Source organism: Glandiceps talaboti, chromosome 6, assembly GCF_964340395.1.
Source record: "Glandiceps talaboti chromosome 6, keGlaTala1.1, whole genome shotgun sequence".
NCBI classification, from domain to species: Eukaryota; Metazoa; Hemichordata; class Enteropneusta; family Spengelidae; genus Glandiceps; species Glandiceps talaboti.
Window position 1 is genome coordinate 26,564,995 of NC_135554.1, and position 24,746 is coordinate 26,589,740.

Genomic DNA, 24,746 nt, shown 5'->3' on the forward strand with positions numbered 1-24,746 from the left:
TTATTGATGTAGCTTTAGTTTTAGTTAGTCATAATTGACCAGTTCCCGTGATTAGGCTATATCTTAAAAATGTACTCTTCAAATTCAATACCATTTTGTGCATACTTCTGAAAAGTTTGATTTAGCTTTTAGTTTTAATGACTCATTTGCATAATGATAGATTTTCAATAATACGGCTATATCTTAAAAATGTACTCTTCAAATTCAATATGGTACATATTTCAAACATAACATAATTGTATATGTTCTGTTGCATTCCAACAAATATTGTGTGTAGGACCAAACATCTAAAGTCTTTGCCCTTACGGAAGGCATTATATCTATTGTAAAATTTCATACTTTTGATAAAGGTCACTCAGGATATTATGAACTGCGATATAATACAAATGTAAAATACATTCAATTATATCTAGCATGATCTCATTGTTTTTGAAAGTAAATAGTTAGTCATTTTGTCCTTCGATATCACCTATGCCAAATACTGATTTGTCTTCTCAGATACTGCCATCATTCTACTAAATTGTGAGTTGTGATTGGCAAGTAGAGCAGATGGTGTGTCAAACTCCAGTATCTGTAATAAAACATATACATTGGGATATTTTCTATGGGTAAATAGACCAGTATTTATTCGTACGACTGAAAGGTAATGACAAAATGCAATAGTCATGATGTATTGCAAAACTTGATACAATAGCACTACATATTATATTTTTACATACAATTTACTTGGTACACAGATATAAATGTATAACAATTATGCTAATATTTTCCTCACCTTTCCATCATCCATCACCAAAATCTTATCACAATTAAGAACAGTGTTGAGTCTGTGAGCAATTATCAGCATGGTACAATCTTTGAAAGCATCTCTGATTGTCTGTTGTATCAGACTGTCTGTTTCTGTATCTATAGCAGCTGTTGCTTCATCCAATAACAGAATCTAGGAGAAAATGAAATATAAGCGAGATTTTTTATAGTAATTATTTAAACGATTTTACAATGCACTAAGTAATGTTTTTTTTACAGCACCAAATTTAAATTCTGCAAATCTATTAAAATACCAAATAATGTCATAATATCATTAACTATCTCAATGATTTCAATATGCATTTTCGTACACCCATTTACAATCAGTTATAAATAGTTGCTTGATCCTTTTTTATTTTGAGCATGATTAGGCCTAGAAAAAAAAATGATTACGCCGACCCTAAAATCACAACAACTGTGATGTCTGGCAAGAAATAGTGGATGCGGAAACTGACATCAACTTAAAAAGACAATATACAACTGTTCTTCCAATCTGTAATGGCTGTACACCTGGTGAGAAGAAACCAATAACACAGACACTTTATAGAAAACAACGGGAAACCTAACTACCTGAATTACACACTCACATTTGATAAAACAAAAATAAATAAATAAATGAATAAACTAAATCTACAAACCCAACCTATTCTAAAATTGAGCGTAATTGGAACCACACAATTGTTTTGTTAGGCCTTACCATAGATCTGGTACTTTGCATTGACACTGAATTTTTACCATTACCTTGGTGTGTCTTAAGAGTGCCCTGGCCATACAGATCAACTGCCTCTCACCAACGGAAAAGTTTTCACCGTTCTCTACTAGAGGAGATGCCAATTTATCCTTGAGTTCTATAATCTGAAGTTTTCAATTAAAGGAAATATTAAAAAAGCACAAACAGCACACCTCAGTTTTATCATAAGAGGTATGTTTGAATATCAAATACACACAATCACACAATTCTTTTTATTTAAAGATAAAATGAATCAAATTGTAGACATTGATGAATTTAAAATCACAAATCTGTAGTCTATAAATGTTACGCCCTAGCTAATTGTGAGTAAAACATATCAAAATAAAAACTTACCGTATTTTTCAAGAAACATTTCTCGAGTGCAGTCCATATTTCTAAATCTGAGTATTGATCAAAAGGATCCAAATTATATCTATAAATGTGAAAGAGAACTTATAACAAGGACATCGATTATACCATGCTCAAGCCAAGTTGAACAAAAAAATATGGAATAAATACTCTGGTCGCTCTACGTCACAACAACGTATGTCTATGTCACGACAACTCGTGTCTACGTCACTGGTTCTGCTGTGTTCGAAGTATGAGTCAAAACGTTCAAGATTGCCATTACTTTCCCTGATCTGTCTTTGAAATGGCGCTGGTATAATTATGTTATTCTCCAATATTTGTCTTCATTTACCCGCCAAATACTCGTGACTTGTCACTACAAGTTGCTAAACGAGTAATGACAAAGGCCCCTTAGGTCAACCGTATTTTGCTTAACTGAATGAAGAAAATGTTGTGGAAGAACATCTCGTTGTCCTTCATAATGAGGAATATATTGGGGTAAAAGCAAGTGATATTTATAATTACTGTTATACTGCATGACCACCTGCAATATAATTTAGGCAACCAATAGTCTAATTTAAAGTGATTTAAACAAGCTTTCAGTTGTGCAAAACACTATTTGCTATATAATCAGATTGAGAGACAACGTTAGCAAAGGACTAGCTAGTATTAACTGAATCACTGAAATGAAAACATCCTTGCAGCAGAAAAAAACCTATCTATATCTTTATCTGTTGTCTGTTTAGGTTGTCTACAGATACAACCCAAGTTAACTGTAAGTGTTAATACACATACCTGATACTTCCAACAAACAATACTGGATCTTGAGGAATGACAGACAATCTTGACCTTAAGTCTTGTAATCCTATGGTACTAATGTTGATATCATCTATGTAGATTGATCCTGACATTGCCTCCACAAGACGAAATAGACTCACACCAATAGATGACTTCCCTGATAACAAAATGAATGTTGGGGTGCTAGAATGTATTTAAATATACATTTACATTGATAAACATTCACTAGATAACTAAGAAGTATTCATAAAAAAGTGAGAGGAAGACAGTCTGATAGATATATAGATATAGCGATATATATAGATAGACAGACAGACAGACAGACAGACAGACAGACAGACAGATAGATAGATAGACAGACAGAGAGACAGACAGGCAGTCAGTCAGTCAGACGATCTGAATTTGCTCTAATGAGGTTCCGTTGTTTTAAATAGCAATATACAAACTATATCTGACACAAATATATACCATAGACATAGTAGAGTAATAAAAACTTTGAAACATGCAAAAAGAAGTGACAACAGTACATCTTGATATGCTACATGTTATTAAAACATCTCAAAGGTGTAAGCATTTGTTAACATCAATTGAATGTGTTTTAAATTTCATGTCTAAATGTTTCTAATTACATTCTGTGCAAGATGAAATTGCAAATATATGAAAAATACTATTCAATGATATGTCTGGTACTGATTTCTGAAGGTTTGTTTTGAATGGTTGACGGTTTTAAGATTATAAGGAATTATGGAGTATATTGTACCTGGTTTATTTTATGATTTGCACTAAAGTCAGTTTAAACGGATCTTTCATACCTGCACCAGTCCTTCCCACAATTCCAATCTTCTCCATGGATTTCACTTTAAAATTGACTCCTCTGAGTGCCATAGGAAGATTGTTTCTGTAACTCATTTTTAAATTCTTGACTTGAAGTTTTCCTTCTTGTGGCCAGTGTTCTGGTGGTCTTTGGTCAAGCAATATTGGAGGAGCTTCTGGAATTAAGTTCTGAGATGACAAAATAATATGAATTACAAGGAGTATTTAATATATTGCTATAGGTTAATCAGCTGAAAAGATGAGGAGTCTTTACACGTGAATCAACAATAATTTTGGTTCAGAATATCCTACCTGTATATAATAATTGATTCTTTCCACCGATGTAAATCTGGCTTGAAGTTCTACAGTTAGTCGGACTGCATACTGAAAGAAGCCTACAAACTGACACAGAGATGCGATGAATATACACTCCTTCTATGACTTATTGCGTGGAAGCTGTAAATTGGCTTAATCAAGGTTAGCGTTCATACCAGAGAATTGCGAATTCCATTATATGAATGATCTTGAGATTTGACCTTTGTGGTCAAGGTTTATTTGCATGCTAAAAAAAGAATGAGTGGTCATAAAGTTTGGATAGTTTGCCATACATATAGTTTGTCAACAGAGCTTATGATATTTACCTTGGGTTACAAGAATGCTTGCAGTCGCTAAGCAGATTGAAGTAAACGTGTATGTGTTTGAATGAAAAATACTGTCAACAGACAGAGAAGTGGACATGAGCACACAGGTATAACGCTCACTTAGAGTCTCCAGGAAGTGTCACTTAGCGCAAAAATGTAAAGGCAGTGTCAGGTATGATAGCTAGCAAGTATATCTTTATTGTCTTCACAAGTGCATATCTCTATTTAATAACACTGCGGAAATGCAACATGATGAAACTTACAAGTATTGCGTATGATAAGGCTATTCCAGCTGTCTATTATATGTCCCTACTATCTTACCAGAAAGGTTGTAACCCCTTATAATATTAATGAAGATATTTTGAATGGTGACCTAGCATTACTAAATTCTAAAAAGTTATTAAATTTAAATCTGACCTTAACGATGAAGTTTCAAGGTCAGAAGTCTTACAGAATTACATGATACGTATATGCATATATAGTGTTTGACATTTGTGCCAGATTTGGTTGAAATTGAGTTATGTGTGTCAAAGACATTACTGTCCATGCACATAGTTCCCTTTGGGCTGTACTCATTGGGGCTAAATACTACACAAATGCACATAACGATGAAACTTACAAGTATTGAGGATGATAAGGCTATTCCAGCATATGAAGGAGGAATTTGTCCATGTGTTGATATTGTCAATATTGCTGTGAAAACTGCAGTGCATATGGCTATTATATCTAATCGTATACCGACCCAACGACTACATAACGAGAATGTGTAGAAGGCCACTGTATTAGTGTCTAAAAGATCATCAAATCTGCAAGATACAAGTATATTTAAAAAGTAAGAATATAACAACCACACATTTAGCGTAGTTGATTGTATTCTGCCAAAACGTCTTTGGTTGCAAACAAAAACATGTGCAATTATCATCTAAACCAATATCTTACCATTGTGCAAAATTTGAAGAGAGTATTATACTATGAATTTATTTAGAAGGGTCTCAGGTGTTACACTTTCAAACACCTAATCACAGGTATATTTTTTTTATAATTCTGGAACATAACCTTTCAGAAATCTTTGTAATCTGAAACAAGAAAACCGACCGGTAACGTAAATGAACAATTCAAATACCTATTGATACACCTATCTAAAATTGCTTGTTGCACTGCACTGTCACCAAGGGGTCTTCATCATTCGTTGGTCAATATATGTATTGCACTTGATCTCTTCACATATGGAGCTTGACGGACAGACTGCAATAATAGTATTCAGTTTGTTTACACCATGACATAATGATTGGAAATACTCACTTTTGTTCGAAATAATTTTGTTTGCTAAATGCTTGGATAACAGGTAGACCCTGCACTGTGGCTGTGATGTGTGATATCCATGGAGATCGACTAATGTTTTCAAGTCTCTTGCAATCACGTACAGCATGGTGGAAGTACTTGTAGCAAAGGATGAAGAGAATAGCAAATGGTATACAAGCCAACAAGAACCAAGGGAAGACAATGATTATAGACAAACAGTTGAAGAACATCAGTGTCATATTGTCCAACATCTTTTGCATCAATTCACGTAACTGTACATCCACTGTAAGAGAAGGAAATATTGACGCTATAAGCATGTTGGTAATATGGTACAGTTGGGTCAATGCCGAGTCATATGTCTTGATCTTGCTTGCCATCGCGACTTGCACGTTTAATATTGGCATATAAAATGAGAACTCTTTACGAACACATATATCTTCATCCAATGTTAACAGACAATGGTGGGAAGTCTAGTGAAACTAATGACTTCATTTGACTTGGACAATTGGACATTAAGGAAATCCTCTACATCTGATGTAGCACTCGGAAAGTACCAATCTATATATTTGTAATCATTTACATATCATCAGTGTTTTCTACTGACTTTGCCATTATATTCTCACCTTGATCTTGATCTTGAGAGAATCTATTCAGAATTCTACCTGATGGAGTTGTGTCAAAGAAACTCATTGGACTGTGAAACACTTGCTGGAAAACTTTGTCATGAAGTTTACTTGATGCCTTCAATGAAACCTAAACAAATTTTAAAACAGGATAAAAATGTTGTGTCATGTGGCAGAAATTGATATAAAATTGTCTTCACACGCAATTTGCATAATTTCTTGTAGCATAAACATATTAGAGTCAAGAAGGGAACTGGAGTTCAGCGGTTGCTGGGGTGCGATCTTTGTATCTTGTGTATAATATCACTTGCCCACTGCGACACCTATGCTTGTTGCTATCTTAGCAATATACACCATCACTTTTGGTGTCGCTGTAGGCCTGGTTTTAATTCCTGGGTATAATTTTGTCGGTGCATTGGGCATAGTGTTAGCTACTTGGCAAAAGTCACATATTTTGGAACCTAATTTGCATACTAATGAAGTGATCATCTCAATTTGAAGAATACTTACAATACTTGAGCTAGCCACCCACCTCTAGAAACATCCATTACAATTTCAAACCAGAATGGTAAGTTGTTTTTGATAGTAGTAGGTTTTTCACCGGTACCCAAAATCACATCACAGTAGTCTTAATTTGTATATCAATGAAGTGATAACCTTGGTTTGAACAACACTTAATCCAGACATCCTAGAGACACGTCATTAATTTTCATATCAGTGTGTAAAGTAGTTGGTGAGTTAAATGTTTTCATACACTAAAATCATATTTACCGCTTTGAAAAGTCTTACAACTTCACACTCCATGTAAAACCCAACACCTACTATCCTTGTAATCTGCTCGGCGAGTTTTGAATTTAAGTTATTCAAACAATGAAATAAACAAATAAACATACAAACAGACAGACAGACAGACAGACAGACAGACAGACAGACAGACAGACAGACAAACAAACGGACAGACAGACAAGGGCTTACTATGCCTATACTCTAGCACTACATGACCATTTACTTCAGTTGTGCTAAAACACGTTCACAAAGGCCATTGGTCATGTCGCCATATTCAGGCCTGCATTTTAGTTGTCACTTATTCTCCAGTCGTCGTACTCACCGCAACATAGAATAAACATTTGAGGACTGTGAAAACGAGGACAGCAGCCAAAATACCAACATATACAGTCACAAAGTAAGGCACATCTGTGTTCTCAGCAAGATTAACACTGACCAATGTTTCTGTATAATTAGTTGTTGAATTGGTAACCTAAAACACGAGAACACACAATTGTTACAACCCGTTAAATCAGCCATATGTATACCATGTTTACTTAAATACTGGCTTTTTAGTTTTAGTCATTTAGTTATTTTAGTTATCTATTTATATTTTGTATCATAAATTTGTAATTTTTATTTTCATTTTTTCATGAATACAATTCAACTTGATGAAATGTAACATAAAGCTAATGTCCGAATTATATGCCCTTCAAAACCTACCTAGTAATTATATATAGATTATACAGCTATGTACATATTCCGGATATTCATTGAATTAATCAGGCAACATATATGTTGTGCTTGCTGCACCAACTATATCATGACGATTATTGCAGACATTGTTATCGAACATACATGTACAGATAATTTAACAAATTAACTTGTTATAATCACATTACGGTCTGATATATCTTGGGGTATAGGCATAACTAGACCAGTGATAACACATTTCTGTTGGTAATCTACAGGTGCAGTGTTCAATTTCTTACTTACTTGTACATTACCCTGAGTAATCCAATATCCCAGCCACCAACTCGTTGCAGTAATGCATCCACCACTTGCTAGAAACAGGAATAACACTACAAAAGCAACACCATAGCCCCCTGCTTCCTTAATATAACAATGATATGTCTTCCAGCTGACATCTCCTTCTCTCTTTTCTTCCTCTGTCATTAATCTCCCTTTAAACAGAATTATCATATATGAAATGAATGTGTTGACTGGTGTTGTCCATTACTCTTTTTAAGGATTTGAACATTGATAAACTAAATATGGTATATCAACTGTTAAGATATTCCGTTAGTATACTGGTAAGTGAGTGCAAGGTCCAACCATTATGTAAATATTAAATAATTTGTTCCAATTACTTATATTGATCTTAAATTTTGATATAATGTACTATTTAGATAAATTATCTATGTACACATTAAAAAATAACATCTCACCATCTACCATTCCATGGGTATTGATCACTGCATTGTGGTCTTCATTTACGATACTCGTTCTGCTTTCTAAAGAGCTTGCACTGTTGTATTTCTCTCTATACTGGTTATTAAAATCACTCATACTTCTGGTGACATTTCCAAGGGCAATTGGTGTATGAACTAGGGTGCTTTTATGATTGTTTTTGCACTCTGAGGAATCTAGATGGCTATACATGTTGAGACCCTCGTCAGAACGCTTTTGTGAGCAAACATCATCACTTTTGTCTGATCTTTCATCGGCATGGAAGGTGTCAATCAAAGTAGCATACTGTCCACCTGACTTCATCAACTCATCATGATGGCCATTTTCTACAATTCTTCCATTTTTCATCATAAGGATGTGATCACAACCACTGAGATACTGGAAATAAAAAACATAGAACATCCTTTCTAAAAAGTCTTAACCTATCTAAGAAAATAGAAGGTAACAACAGGGCTTCTATTTATTCGTTTTTCTCTACATTCAATGTACTGATAATATTATTCATACTGGTGGCAGTAAAGTTTGATTGTCATCTAGAAAAGTTCTGTGTATGGGCTGCCCTATAGAAAGCTGAGGGCTGTTGCTGTTGGATAATGTTTGTTTGTTTCAAATTGTGATATTTACAACTAGAAAAAGAATTTATACTATTGTTTTCTATATGAAATGTTAATCAAACACGAAACTCTCACAGCGCATCGTACCTGTAACTGATGTGTTATAAACAACACACTTTTCCCAGAAAGGCCACCTTTGACATATATATTAAAGATGTGCTTTCCAACACGTGTATCCACAGCACTCAAAGGATCATCTAAGAGGTAAATGTCACGATTGGCATAAAGGGCTCTGGCAAGACTAACTCTCTGCTTCTGTCCACCACTGAGATTGATGCCCCTCTCTCCAATCTGTAGTTGATCAATTGAATATATTAATAGTTAATATGTATATACTGGTGATGCTACCTGTTCTATGGAGTTTGACGATGCAATATCTATCTACCAAGCTATCCGTCAATCCATCCATCCATCCGTGCGCGCGCGTGTGTGCAGTTTGTTTGTTTTAGGGTATTTTATTAGTCATCCTTTTTATTTATCATAGATTGATTCCTTTCATTTCTATTTTTACTTCGTTTCTTTACCTATCCATGAATTGATTCCTTGATTAAATGTCATTACAACAAAATACACACCTCTGTGTCATCACCAGAAGGTAGTTTATGTATATCTTCTTGTAAACATGCAGCAAACACAGCGTCTTCGTACATCGTTTTATCATAACAGTTTCCAAATAAGATATTTTCCTTCAATGTTGTGTTGGTGATCCATGCCTGCTGTGATACATAGGCTATAGAACCATCAATGGCGACTTCACCTGATATCAATTGTGTCTGAGCTAATATGGCTGAAATCAGGGATGACTTGCCACTGCCAACACTACCACAAATTCCTATTAACTGACCCTAGTGAAAATAATATAATGTTACTTTTAAGAATCGTGTTTTCAAATTTCGTTCTTGAATTCCAAGTTAAAGTAAAAAGACTTAGACAATCTAAAACCATTCCCATGAAACTATGAACTATAGATACCATAGCTTACTTAAGATAGTGCCAGTAATATTGGCATTCTATGACATAATTCTATGACGTGTGCATGCCAGTCTGGCGTGTTCAGGATATTTGAATACGTGATTGCAATTTTCTTTGCACGTATGCAGTTATGCACTGTAGCTTCCAAGGCTCATTTGAGCCTATACACGGGCTATAAGGATTAGAATTGGGTAATTAAATTGGAATTTTAATTTAACAAAAATAACTTTACTACGTTACTTTTTTCTATGAAAATAAAATAATGGAGCCTGTTTATGGGACTAGTCCCGTAAGTAAATATTGGAGATGAATATATATATATGAATGAATGAATGAATGAATCTTTATTTCACCAAAGTTAAACAATCACGAAAGAAAAGACAAAAGTTCGAATACAGAAAAAAAATGATAATAAAATATATTAACTCTGGTGGGGACCATGGAAATAGGTAAGCATATATATATATATATATATATATATATATATATATATATATATATATATATATATATATATATATATATATATATATATAAATATGAAATAAGACATACCAAGTCTTTAAAAAGTGCAAAAGGTGTATAATACATACAATAACAAACACGTTACACATTTTGATAACATAGTAAAGTTGTTGTATCATTTAAAAATAAAACAAAATAAATACCCAATCATCTATATGGCCACTTTAAACTATACTACGCTTCCGCACCCATTTGTATGCAAATGTGCAATCATGTTTTGTATTGCACTGCAGCACTGCAAATACTCTGTGTGCTGATGTAATTTATCACAGGTGAAGTTGCTGTCGTTAATTTAAAGAAAATACAGAATTATGATACAGAAGCAAAACCTACTTAATCATGAACAACACAATGGCCACACAAATAACCAGATGTAAACTGAATGCTTCCCGTAAGGACTCACTAATTAAGCAAATAACCTAGGAATAACCTAGCATTAACCTAAAAAAATATGGTAACAGGCTTTATTTTTGGACAAGCGTGATTTCTTAGTATGTATGTGCCAAATTATACGGAATATGATGAGTGCATGATACTGCTTAATTACTGAATATCGTTCATTATTCAAATACTCATTAAAGGTAAAAGTTGTAGCAACAAACTTCATAGGACAGGTGCGTATTATTATGGTTGATATATATACCATGTTATACGAAATTTTAAGCTTCCATTTTTAAGATACAGCCTAGTTACCTAAAATCGTTAATTATGCAAATGTTTCATTAAAACTGCAAGCTATATCAACAAATTGTAGGACATATCCGCTTTGTTATGGTTAACGTATGTACTAAATTATATTGAAATTCAAGTATATCCTAATTACCGAAAATCATTAATCATGCCAATTAGTTATTAACACTGCAATGGTACATCAACAAACTTTATAGGGCGTATAAACTTTGTTATGTTTAATGTATGAAGTAAATCATATTGAAATTGAAGTATGCAGTCTTGAGATATAGCCTAATTACCGAAAATAATTAATTATGCGAATTATTCACTAAATCTTCAAGCGAAATCAACAACTTTTATAGGAGATATGCACTCTGTTATGTTTAAAATATGTACTAAATTGTATTGAAATTGAAGTATGCAGTCTTAAGATATAGCCTAAATACCGAAAATCATAAATTATGCAAATTATTCATTAACACTGTAAGGTACATCAACTAACTTTATACATACACAATTTGTTATGGTTAATGTATGTACTGAATTGTATTGAAATTGAAGTATGCAGTCGTAAGATATAGCCTAACCACCAAGAATAGTTAATTATGCAAATTATTAATTAACACTGAAAGGTGCATCAACAAGCTTTACAGGACATATGCAATTGTTATGGTTAACATGTGTACTGAATTATATTGGAATTGAAGTATGTATTCTTAAGATATAGCCTAATTACCGTAAATCATTAATTATGCAAATTATTCATTAACAGTTGTAAGGTGCATCAACAAACTTGATAGGACATATGTGTTTTCTTATGGTTAATGTATGTACAAAATTATGTTGAATTTGAAGTATGCATTCTTAAGATATAGCCTAATTACAAAAAATAATTAATTATGCAAATTATTCATTAACACAGTAATAAGATACATCAACAAATTGTATAGGACAAATGTATGTTGTTATGTTTAACGAATATACTAAATTATTGAAATTGAAGTATGCAGTCTTAAGATATTGCTTAATTAGTTGATTTCATCTGTATGCAAATTTCCCTAATTAAACATTCAATTGAGAAAGCCGATTTTTAGAAAATGATGACACAGAGAGAGAGAGAGAGAGAGAGAGAGAGAGAGAGAGAGAGAGAGAGAGAGAGAGAGAGAGAGAGAGAGAGAGAGAGAGAGAGAGAGAGAGACGGACAGATGGACAGACAGACAGACGTTCCCCTTTTAATACCTCCCGTACCCTTACGGTAAGTTTGGTGGCATAAAATTATTGCGTAAGTATGGGAATTGGGCCAAAAGGCTGCCAAACATCAAGGGGGTAGGAGGGGGAGGAGAACAACCAGCACTCAATAAAAATGACTGTGTAATGACCCTGGTAATAACATGAGGCCGTGTTGGATTTTCGTACGGCATTGATACGTTTGTTGAATGCCAAAATGATTACTGCAGTGTTGCTAACAATGTCATGACTGGTCGTAACGACAATATATGAAATAAATAGTATTAACACTGTAGAAATTGCCTTTGATAGAATTTGATACACTAAATATGAACATAGTGACATCAGAACACTGGCCATAAGACTACATTGTATTACATAGCTTTGCATATCACTTCTTATAATTACCTTTTTCAGCTTTAAATTGATATCAAAGAGAATTGGAACACCGTTACTAAATTCGCTGTCTTCCTCAATTCTCTCTGTCATCATCATTTTTTCTTCTTCCATCAATTTCCTCTCCTCTTTGCTTTGTTCCTTCTCCTGTTTATCCCATGCAAAGGTAGCCATGGTGATGTCTACTGCTACATCATCATCAAATGGCTTACTTTCATAAGGCTGTAGTTCCTCCATTAATAGAAGATTCTGTATGTGAAAGTTATATTGCATATCAGTCAGTTCCTTGAACTTATGAAAATCATTGAACAATCTGTATAAACAAATACACCATGCTTGTGGGTCATATTAAACAAATGAATGATTGTTTCCTATAACGACTTCAGAAAATATGGTAGGTAAGTCGGATTTTATTTTACTTTACTTTTTATCTGTCGTAAGGGGAGGTTATGTGTCTGTCTGTCTTGTATGTATGAATGTATGTATGTATGTATGTATGTATGTATGTATGTATGTATGTATTTATGTATGTATGTATGTATGTATGTATGTATGTATGTATGTATGTATGTATGTGTGTGTGTGTGTGTGTGTGTGTGTGTGTCTGTGTGTGTGTGTGTGTGTGTGTGTGTGTGTGTGTGTGTGTGTGTGTGGACATGATATCTAAAAAAAACACTAGTACAGTTTTCGTTATCGTTATCTATTAAGCAAATTGTTCCTTTAACCAATGCCTTGGCAATTATAAAATTATGGGTGCTTTAATTAGGTAAGAGGAGATGAATCAACAGGATGCCTTTACTTCGTCAATAAAGAGAGAATAATATGCAGCTGAAAGAGAGATCTAGCCAGGTTAAGAAGGAAAAAAAACGTTTTATTTGATCACAAAAATCAATCAATCAAAAAATCATCAGATAATAAAATAATCCATAAAGCGATCGACCGATTGATTGATTGATTGATGGAGTGCAGAGTTTACTTGAGTCCATTATGGACTGGGAGGGCGTACATTATTGTTATTATTTTATAGTTATGCCAATTCCAGTGAATTTGTAGACCGAGAAACGCAAAACAACGTATGATATACACAGCGCTGAACATCGTCTGCCATATTCGGCCCGGAAGCTGAATACTAATCATAGCGACACGCGTACGTACACGTACACACACATATACACTTCAATGAACTGCTGCGAACACAAATTTGCTATGCTCGTTCCGGGGCCGCGATGCTCAATAACGGAGTACATTATCAGTAATAATGTACAGCGACGACGTCACAAAATTCACTGGAAGTGGTAATGCTATAATATAATTTAAGATAATACATCACATAAATTGCAAATCAAGAAACCTTGTGAATGCAATATATTACTCATATTGCAATAAAATAGTCTACGGAGGTGAAACTGGAGTCACAATATGCACAAGAATGCAGCAAAGCCTACAACAAACCAGAAAGAACAATAAATGCGAACCGGTACTACTCACACACAGTCAAACACCAGAGTTATCGGACCTCAAAAAAACCATACCACCACATAAAACCTGGATTTGATAAGACTAGATATATTCATCAATGGTAAACAAAAAACACCCCACTATTAACATATCAACCAGTATTCAAAAGCTGGCCAAACTTAATATTCATATCATTTCAAGACAAATTTACATGAAAATAACAGCAGGATTTAGTGTTACAGAATTTGATTTCCTTGACAGAACTGAAGGATGATGAAGAGAAGCTTAGCATCATCATTAATTAAAGTCGATTTCTTCCCCCTGGTGAGGGGTCACCGACTGTCCTTCTTTCCATGTGGCAATCACATTCCTCCATTTCTGACTGTTCCCGTAGTCATTGATGTTTAATCCAATCTGTTTACATTGTCCTTCCACCATACTCTGTCATGTCAGCTTTGGTCGCCCTCTCCCTCTTTTTCCATCCACCTCCAGATTCCATGCCCTCTTCACTCCTTCTCTCTCATCTTTCCTCAGCACATGTCCACACCATCTCAGACAGCTGTGCCTTGCTACCTCTACAATTGACTCACATAGACCAAGCCGTTCCATTAGCACCTCTGAGCCAACCCTGTCACTGAAATTGACACCACATATCTTTCTAACCTAAATATATATATATATATATATATATATATATATATATATATATATATATATATATATATATATATATATATATATATATATATATATACATACATACTATGGTTAGAAAGATATGTGGTATATACATACATACTATGGTTAGAAAGATATGTGGTATATATATATATATATATATATATATATATATATATATATATATATATATATATATATATATATAGTACTTGGGTATTTTAAGTGTTATGCTAAATCAAGTATACTTACTTTGAGACGATCAGCAGCAACAAAACTTTCTGCTAAATTTTTAATAAGGATTGGGAACACCAGTAACATGGCCCTTGTCAGTGCAAACAGAGTAATCACAGTATATGCCTAATAATAAATTCAAGAAACAAACAAGTCACAGAAAGCCAAAATCAAATGTAAACATTTTCATTCTGTAAAATAATTGATAAATGTATTTATAATCACATGATCTGGAGATTACAGGGTCTTAGTATATAATCTAATATTACCATAATTATCATACTGTTCTGAGACAAACTAAGAGCATTTTATCCTCTAGTATAGAGTTAGTTTTGAATCACGAAAATAGCGTGCGTCACCCGTTTGAAACTATGAGATGCTTTGATTGAAATGTCTACAAAGTAGTGTTGTGTTTATTTGTACTTACCATGGCTGGAGTGAGGTCATTTCCCATGTAAATGTAGATACTAAAAATTAAAATAACTGCTCCAACTTGCAGCAATGGATTCCAAGATTCATTTATGCTTTGAATGACACCTGCTTTTAGCAATAATGTTTTCTCTTTTTTTCTTATACCTACAAAACAAAATATATTGTCAAATTGTGCGTATAATATGTAACTTTACATTTATAAATGTCACAAACCAAACCAATGCTGCTATGATGGTAGAGATTTACCAAAATACACAAATTTTAACCGATTAGTCATTGTTAGTTTGTGAATAATTTCCCCAGGGCACGTAACAGTGCATGTAGCACTGAAGTCGAAGTCATTGTTCTAGAAAATGCTAAAATAATTCACACAAGCAAGCGAGAGAGAAATATCTTAAGACTCCATACTTCAATTTCAATAAAAATTAGTATATTCATCAAACATAAGAAAAAATTAATACATTTGTTCATGTACTTTAAACTGTTAAGATAATATGAATTAATATAATTACGCTATATTAATTTGAGTAAACTCGGAAGGCTGGTCGCTGTCAATGGTTTTATGATATTGCGTCCAGTCTGCCCAAATTAGCGGGTCGAGCAAACCAAATCCGAAACGTTTGGTGAGTATACAAATGCTATATATTTTTTAGATCTTCCCTTTGGCTCTAGTGTCTACATTTCATTGAGTTATACCTTTACGAAGTTCAATTCCGTGAGAGAATGCAATGAAAACAAATGCGTATGCATGAAGTGTAATATGGCAAGATGGCGTCCATGATTCGAACATGTCGACTGTATTGTAGGTAGCGTTTGCTGTGATTTTCGGGTTTCTCCTTCTGTATTTGTGACTTTGAATTCGGTGTGAACCAAATCCTACAATTCCTACAGTGTAAACGCAAATAGAAGCGATTCACATCTGAATTGCAAAGTTGAGTGGGTTTTCAGCTAAATTACGCATTACTTGTCAAATTTGAATGTAACACATTGTATGCAAAACGTTTCACCACTTTCATGTGCCGTCTTGGATAGTATAGAAACTACGAAATATTATCATTACACGTGATTGGTTACTTATTAATAGACGTGATTACAAAAGGTCTCCATCAATCGCACGGCCATTACAGTGAAGCATCTTCCTTCACGGCCGAAGCAATAAATAAATACACCACATTGCTGGACCCATGTCACCATTTCATCTCACTCAAACTGAAACCTTTTTTTTCAGCTTTGTTACCGGATCGAACACATTACGTGAACTTACAGTTCACTTCATGCTCTTCGAAGATTCATTTGAGATTATCCATGGTTCACACGTACACATCGTTCAGAAATAAAAATTATCATGGTGTATACTAAGTTCATAGTTCTCCTCAGCAACATACATTTGTTAATACCATAGTTTTTTTAGTTTAATTTTAATAATTGGTGGTTCCCTTACGGGAGGTGCTCAGTTTACATCTGGTAAACTCAAGTTACAGTAGTGATGTATCATCAAGGAACACACTGAGCAACACACCTGTCAACACAGCTGCCGGAGAGGTAAGACTAATGACAGGTTGTCAGGTGTCACCAGCAGGTAAGTTGATACGTGGAGCAGGTACGTGGAGCAGGTATATATACTTCCTAGGATTCTTTACAGATCTTATTTTGATATGTGAAACATGATGCCAGGTGTGTCGCTTAATACACTGTCAGTAGAACATGTTCAGATAAAATGTACAAATGATATCAGAGCACAAACCTGCTATTTTGCTGGCAAATGGTTTTTCCCATGCATACATCTTTATAAGCTTGACGCAAGTGATCATTTCATTGATCATACGAACTCTCCTGTCTGTTATTTTAATTGTCCTTATTCTGAAATACGTCACAAACTTGGATGAAATGACCTGAAAAAGTGAGTTATTTCAAGTACATTAGAAAGCACACACACACACACACACACACACACACACACACACACATGACAGAATTCGAAAAACACACGTCACATCTGATTATAAAACGTACAGTAACATATGAACTATGGATTAAATGTTCTTTCATGTACAGCAAAGTTTTGCATATTTTAAATATACTTTCTCTAGAAAAAAAATACTAGACAAGATGTAAGATTCCTTAATACCTGTAATGGATAGGATAACAAAAATAAAGTACTGCCAACTAAAGCCGCAGGTCCAAGGATATAAGTAGCACAAAAAATACAAAGAAGCATCAAGACAAATCCACCAATAAGGAAAGTAACCATCCTACACGCTTCAAAGAGGCGCATACTATCATTTGTCGACAGATTAACGATCTGAAAAGAAAATAGAGTAAGAAAAATTGAATTCTGGACTTCATCACCTTGTCAGTCTCCTTGAATAGATACTATACAGTATAAAGCCAAGCTGTGATTGTACTACACCAGCCAACATCATGCAGTTGACTTGCATTGCAAAACAATAGTGACCTACGATCAAGTGTTAGTATTGCAGATCAAAGGCTCAAAACAAGTATAAGATAAAAACTGCACCTGCTTGGAAAAGGAAAGGAAATTCCATTCCTAAAGTAGTGCCAAAACAGGGTGCTATGGATCCATGTTTAAAACAAAGAAATAAACAAACCAGCAAACAAAGTAATTATATATATATATATATATATATATATATATATATATATATATATATATATATATATATATATATATATATATATATATATGTATATATATATATAATTATATATATATATATATATATATATATATATATATATATATATATATATATATATATATATATATATATATATATGACAATACAATACTAGCCATACAAAATCCGTAACATTGGTATGGTATGTGCGAGGCATATTTGAGTCAATGTTTTGAATGTAGATTCATTTGATTACACATAACTGTTATCATCTTTGTTATGGACACTCATTTTACTGGTGCAACGACTGTAGTCTTAGTTGCTAAGGACTCTCAGTATGTCGTATAAACTGACAAAGCGAAATTCCCTCGTCTACGACATGACTTCTTCTCCCTTCACATGAAACTTCACAAATGCGATGTTGTGATTTGTGATAGATGATATATTGTTTTATTTTGACCATAATTATTGATCTAATACTGACTGAAAGAATATTCCATTTAGGCTTATTTCATACCGTAATGTGACGGCGAGCCCCTTGCAGTTATATTGTCCTATATCGATTTCTGATATCCGTGTACTTCACCAAAGAGTGAAGAGTGACAGTACAGACAGGAATGTTGTGCAAGTGAAACAAAAAATGCAAGGAATTTCGAAAATCTGTGTTTTTTGTTGCTATTAACTAGTCCTAGTACTGTACAAGAAAATTCGTTGGGACACGTTACTTTCATTCATGAACGTGATGTTGCTGATCAACCACAATCAATTATCTTAAAATGGCATCTCCGCAAAAATGAGGTTCAGCATATTTATATCCTTGCAGGGAGTAGTTATGTGTTGATCGAGATGTTCAACTAGAAACCATGTCAATCTCCATGCCTACAGCACTGCTAAACTCTATTGAGTTCAGCTGCCTTAAAAATCTCTTTACAAGTTAAAAATGTTTCTCGACATTTAGAATGTACTTACCTCTCCAACTGTCTTGTCTTGCACATTTCGAAGTCTGAGAATCTTTTTGTAAATTAGGGCTATCATTCCACTTCGAACTCTTATCCCATATGTAACTCCTGTCATCCAAAACATATTGGCTGCTACAGCTGTGATCGCCTGTGACGTTAATAATGCAAAACATAACCATATTGCATATGGCAAGTTATACTCTTCACCCTGAACGTATACCAATAAAGCATGCATTATCACCTGAAAACAAAGGATACAGGATTGTGTACGAGTTTCACATACTAATCTTCAAACTTACTTTATTTCAAAGCAAGTATATATGAAATAAGCTTTAGTGGTATTATATACAAGACTTGATCTGTGCAAATAGATAACAATAGATAAGGCTGAGTAAGAAATTGAAATTACAAAGTGTCTGCAGTGTGAAAAAACTGGTTTGATTTTGATAATTTCATTGTAGGTCAAGGTACTTACTGTACTTATCACATAGCACACATCAAAGCAGAGAAGACCCATTATAGAAAGAAACAGTTGAGTTTTGGAAGATTTTGCAAACACAGTCACCATAGAGGCTTTTTCTTTTCCATTCTTCTGAAGCTCTTCCTTCCACAGCTGGTCCATTCTAGAAGTAAAATAGAAAGGTCAAACACTGTGGCAGTTAAATGCTATTTCTGACTCACTAGCTATTAGATACATCAAAAGAAGTTTGCACACTTCATCTCTCTTATCAGTCCAACATCCTCTAAGACTAACCAGACTTAAACTGAATGTCTTCTGTAAGAGTACTCTTTGTTCCTACACATATATAATAATTGCTGGAATGCAAAAACATTGGCCATAGTACATGATGTACCCCTCAATTGGCAAAAAGGTGTGCCAAACTATAATAAATCTGAAAGGACTTTGTGATATCAATCTAAGTATGTATTGGAACAGGTGTAATGGTTATTGAAATAAAATTATTCAAATTTGCAGAGATACACATACAGACATACATTTACCCATGCATACAGCACAAATGTTAGGATTGTTTATTGGTATCATTTGAAGATAATGAACTTTTGTTTAAAGTGTTCATTATTGTGATGGATTCACTGTATTATCTATATCAAATCTGAATATTACATTAAAATTCTGAACTTGGAAAAGAAAGTAGGAAGCTGCATAAAACGGAGTTGAATGCAGTGCTTCCTAGTCTTAATACGAATCTGAAAATAAACAGAACTTACCGCACAGCATGATAAATACAACAGAATAGTATTAGTAGAATTACATGTATGTGACGTGATGCTGTCAAATTAACGCAACTAACATTTTCATGATTTATGCAAGAAATGTAGCTCTACATCTGTGATTTTTCACACCACTTTAGACAACATGTCCTGACCAGAAACAATTCTTTTTTTTTGTGGCCTACAGGTCTAATTACCGAAAATATGCAAAAAAACTTATTAGAATTAAAAGCTACATCACTAATATTTTCAGGACAGATGCACTTTGTTATCGCAAATATATGTACCAAATTATATTGAATTTGAAGCTAGCATTCTTAAGATATAGCTTAATTACCGAAAACAATTAATTATATTAATTGCTCATTAATATATGTTTGCCAAAACCTAATCCGATCTTGCCACTACACTACAGAACACGTACACCAGCTTCGTTTGATATTGAGCCAGTAGAAAATGGTGACACACACACACTTTTCATCCCCAAAATAAAACCTTCCTTATGGGAAGTAAAAATGGCGATATGATTTATGACTCTAACACCAAAATATGCATATATGGTGCAAGTATTTATGTGCACTGATGGGTATAGGCCCATCTAAAGTTACCAAACGATTGTTGTCCTTTCCATGGTATCATATTCTAACTTCCAATCATTTCTACTAATTAATATCATCCATTCATTCACTGACCTTGTGGATGTGTATTCTGCTGACTCATTCTTTGCACATTTCCACAGGTTATCCATTTTCAACCCTTGCTTGTAAGCTTTCTTCACCAGAGGAGTTAACCAGGTCAAGAAAAGATATGAAAGGATGCCCACACTTCCGATCGGTAGATTTTCATTTTTACTGTGAAAATGTGTTTTAAAAAAATGTCGCCAATGGCGTTGTAGCACAATGTTTATCCACATGCTGATCCATGCTAGCTGTAGGTGTTCATTTGCTGTATGATTATCCAATTGCCTATCCAGCCCTATTGATATCTTTGTAATATACACGATCATTGGTTGTTACTATGGGTATGGTCATGTCGCAAGACATATTTGCATACATTTTTTGAACGTCTGTTCACTTGTCTATGAATCTCTGATGTCATCTTTGCAATATACATCATCATATGGCTGTTGTTATGGGCGTGGTCTTGTTGCTAGGTGTATTTACATATATTTTCTGAATGTTTAGTCATTTGTCCATTAAGCCCTGTTATCTTTGCAATATACGCAATCATTTGGCTGTTGCTATGGACATGGTCTTGTTGGTAAGCATATTTTCATACACATTTTGAATGTGTATTCACTTGTCTAAGATTCCCTGTTGTTATCTTTCTGAAATACATCACTGTTTGGCTGTTGCTATGGGAATGGTCATGGTTGCTAGAGATATATTTACATGCATATTTTGAAAGTTTACTCGCTTGCCTACTAGATGTTGTTATTTTAGCAAAATATAATGGCATTTGGTTGTTGCTAAGGGCGTGGTTATGGTTGTCAGGGCTAATTGTGTCAAAATGTTTTGAACAAAACCTGCACAATAACACTTCTAGAAACATCTCACCAAATTTCAGTTTCACTGACCAAGAGATATAAGCCAAAATTCACATCTATACACCTAATTTGCATCTGGCTGATGAGATCATCATATGCTTATAATTTCCTCATGTATACACCCCAGACGCATCCCAATTCAATTTCAGCCCAATCTGCTCAGTAGTTTTGGAATTAAAGACTTTCAAACAAAAAAGACTTTTTTTGGTCTAATTTGCATATTACCGATGGAATCATTATGTCATGAACAAATATTAATCTACACACCCCTAAGTAGTTTTTTGAGATTAACGTGTTTTGTTTTTTTTTACCAAAAATGACATTTTTTTACCCAAATCACATACCTGTGATACGATCATTTTGCTTTTAACAAGATCCCAACTAGACACCATGGTAAGGTCTCCACCAAATACCAAGGCAATCTGTCTGACGATTTTTGAGTTTAAGTCGTCCACACACAGACATACACACACGTAGACAGACAGACAGACAGACAGACAGACAGACAGACAGACCGACAGACGGACGGACGGACGGACACCTAACCATGCCTGTATTATTATTTAAGTTTATTTCCGACAAAAAATATTCATATACAGAATTAAATAAAAGAAGGGAAAAGAATAATATATAGAATAGAAGAACTTAAAAAATCCTCTTACACCAAACATTCCACAATGCACTCTGAGACAAAATCATATTTAACACAACAATTGAAAAGATAGGATAACACGATAAATACAGTCTGTCTTTTTCCTCAACACTTCATCGAAAGTACGAATAGACAAACAGACAAACATTAAAATATTACTTTGTACAATTGAGTAATTAAAACCAGTTAACTTTCTAAACATCTGAGCATGAGATTTCCGAGCAGTTTTAAGAATATTGACCAAAACGTTACTCCACAGATACGAACAATATGGCCCATCACAGAAAACAGAAAACAAGTTATATTTAACAAGAAAGGACGCAAACTTAAAATACGGATTATTACGACTAAATCACTATTGAAACTTATCAGATCAGTTGTGCTAATGACAAAAGGGCCCTGGAGAGATTATGAGTATGTGTATTCTTCGTATTGGGAGCCTTCTGTAATTATAAGGGCGGAGAGACGGCCGGGAGAACTCAAGCCTTGTCTATGGCATCGAAATGTGACCCTCCCCTTAGTCCGTTGTGCTAAAAAGTGGCCCTCCCCTATTACTCACTTCGAGGGTTCGCTTACCTTGTATATTCTGTATTAACCTTGGAAACACTTATTCCTAGCAGCCCAAAATGAATGCCACCTCCTTGTGTTGATGCTGATAAATCAAAGTCATGACATTGAAGTGCCTCAGCATAAGAATATGTTCTAGCTCCTACTCCAGAATATTCAATTTCTTCATGACGAGGCGTAGAATCATTTTGATCAATGATATCCCCATCACTGGATGACGTTTTATTCGTATTTGTAGCCTTGTCAGCCATGTTTGCCTAAACACAAATGCATTAAAATTGAGGTACATTTGTTTATACATAAAATGATATAGTATGCACTTAGAAAAAATGTTTAGAAATAGCCATTTGTTTTAAATTAATGAAACCTATTCCGAGTTAAAACCAAATTGAATGAAAAAAGTGAGGTGTTACCGACTACTGCTTCCTTGAAAAGAAGATGATGATATGAACTCTAATTTTAATATTTCGAAAGGACCAGGAACAAGCTGTCGTATGACAGAGCTTGGCTAGATTTGAAAAACTTTGATTATCAGGAAATTGATCTCTTAGGTACACTCTGCCTCAAACTTGCAGTGCTTTTCGATTTAAACGTTACATTATAGGTAGCTATGCATATATATTATAGGTACGTCGTTGTTGTTCTAAGCAAGCAAACAAACAAGCTAGGATCTAGTACAAGGTATTCATGTTGCTAAAGAAAAGATTGGTTGGAGTCGTTGTAGATTTCAACCTTTTCTTTGTTTTTTATTGGTTTCCTTGTTTCACTCCGCTCTCTGTTTTCTTCCTTTTCTTTCTCTTTTGGAGAATTCGGTTACATATGTAATCATGATAATTGTTATATATTATTGTAGGAATCTTTTGATAATAGATATATTTTTGAATGAATAACATGGCCGAACATTTCAGTATACTATCAGTTAATGTTCGAGGAATTGGAAATGTTCAAAAAGAGAAAAGGGCGTTTTCAGTGGCTAAAAGAGAAGAAGTCGAATGTTATCTTTCTTCAAGAAACCCATAGTGTTCGAAATGATGAATTGATTTGGCCAAAGCAGCTGCCTGGTCATTTTGTCTTTTCACATGGTAATTCCAACAGTAGAGGGGTAGCCGTTACTTTTAGGAATGTAGATTTTGTAATCAACAAGGTTAGCACGGACTCCGAGGGTAGAATTATCATTATATCTGTAAACATCTGTGATAAACCTTACCTATTAATTAACTGGTACGCTCCAAATACTGAAGAGGACCGCATTTATAAGATTTCTCAGCTCTGTAATATGATCAATGATATCGAGCTAGAGCCCGACAGAATGGTTGTATGGGGTGGAGACTTCAACTTAGCCCTTAATCCGACCGTAGATAGGTTGGGAGGAAATGCATCATGTTGGAAAAAGGCAGTTAGTACTTTAGATAATAGCTGTTCTAAATATGACCTTGTCGATATATACAGAATTCGCAACCCCTCTACGAAGCGTTTCACCTGGCGTAGGTTTCGCCCGGCTCTGATTCAAAGTCGCATTCATTTTTTCCTTGTGAGTAATTCATTTCAACAAGCAGTACTCAATACGGAGGTTATTTCTTGCGTTTTTTCGGACCATTCTGCAATAACACTCTCAGTGGGTGACAGCCGTACAAAATTGGGACGT

At 34.2% G+C, this 24,746-nt stretch overlaps 1 protein-coding gene across 1 annotated transcript; it reads right to left on the reverse strand.

Moving 5' to 3' along the window:
* Positions 1 to 283: 283 nt before the first annotated feature.
* LOC144437038 (ATP-binding cassette sub-family C member 5-like) lies at positions 284 to 24,364 on the reverse strand. Its single transcript, XM_078125906.1, has 25 exons — positions 24,309 to 24,364; positions 23,111 to 23,358; positions 21,029 to 21,187; positions 19,579 to 19,726; positions 19,114 to 19,344; positions 17,634 to 17,807; positions 17,250 to 17,397; positions 15,501 to 15,649; positions 15,092 to 15,199; positions 12,716 to 12,952; positions 9,487 to 9,756; positions 8,999 to 9,202; positions 8,276 to 8,675; positions 7,824 to 8,011; positions 7,171 to 7,320; positions 6,063 to 6,192; positions 5,440 to 5,722; positions 4,757 to 4,943; positions 3,809 to 3,898; positions 3,496 to 3,685; positions 2,681 to 2,840; positions 1,892 to 1,970; positions 1,549 to 1,662; positions 776 to 940; positions 284 to 571 (listed from the first exon to the last, which is right to left on the reverse strand). Exons 2-25 carry the CDS (start codon positions 23,350 to 23,352, stop codon positions 470 to 472), a joined length of 4,308 nt encoding a protein of 1,435 aa, XP_077982032.1. The 5' UTR covers positions 23,353 to 23,358; positions 24,309 to 24,364; the 3' UTR covers positions 284 to 469.
* Between the last annotated feature and the right edge of the window lie 382 nt (positions 24,365 to 24,746).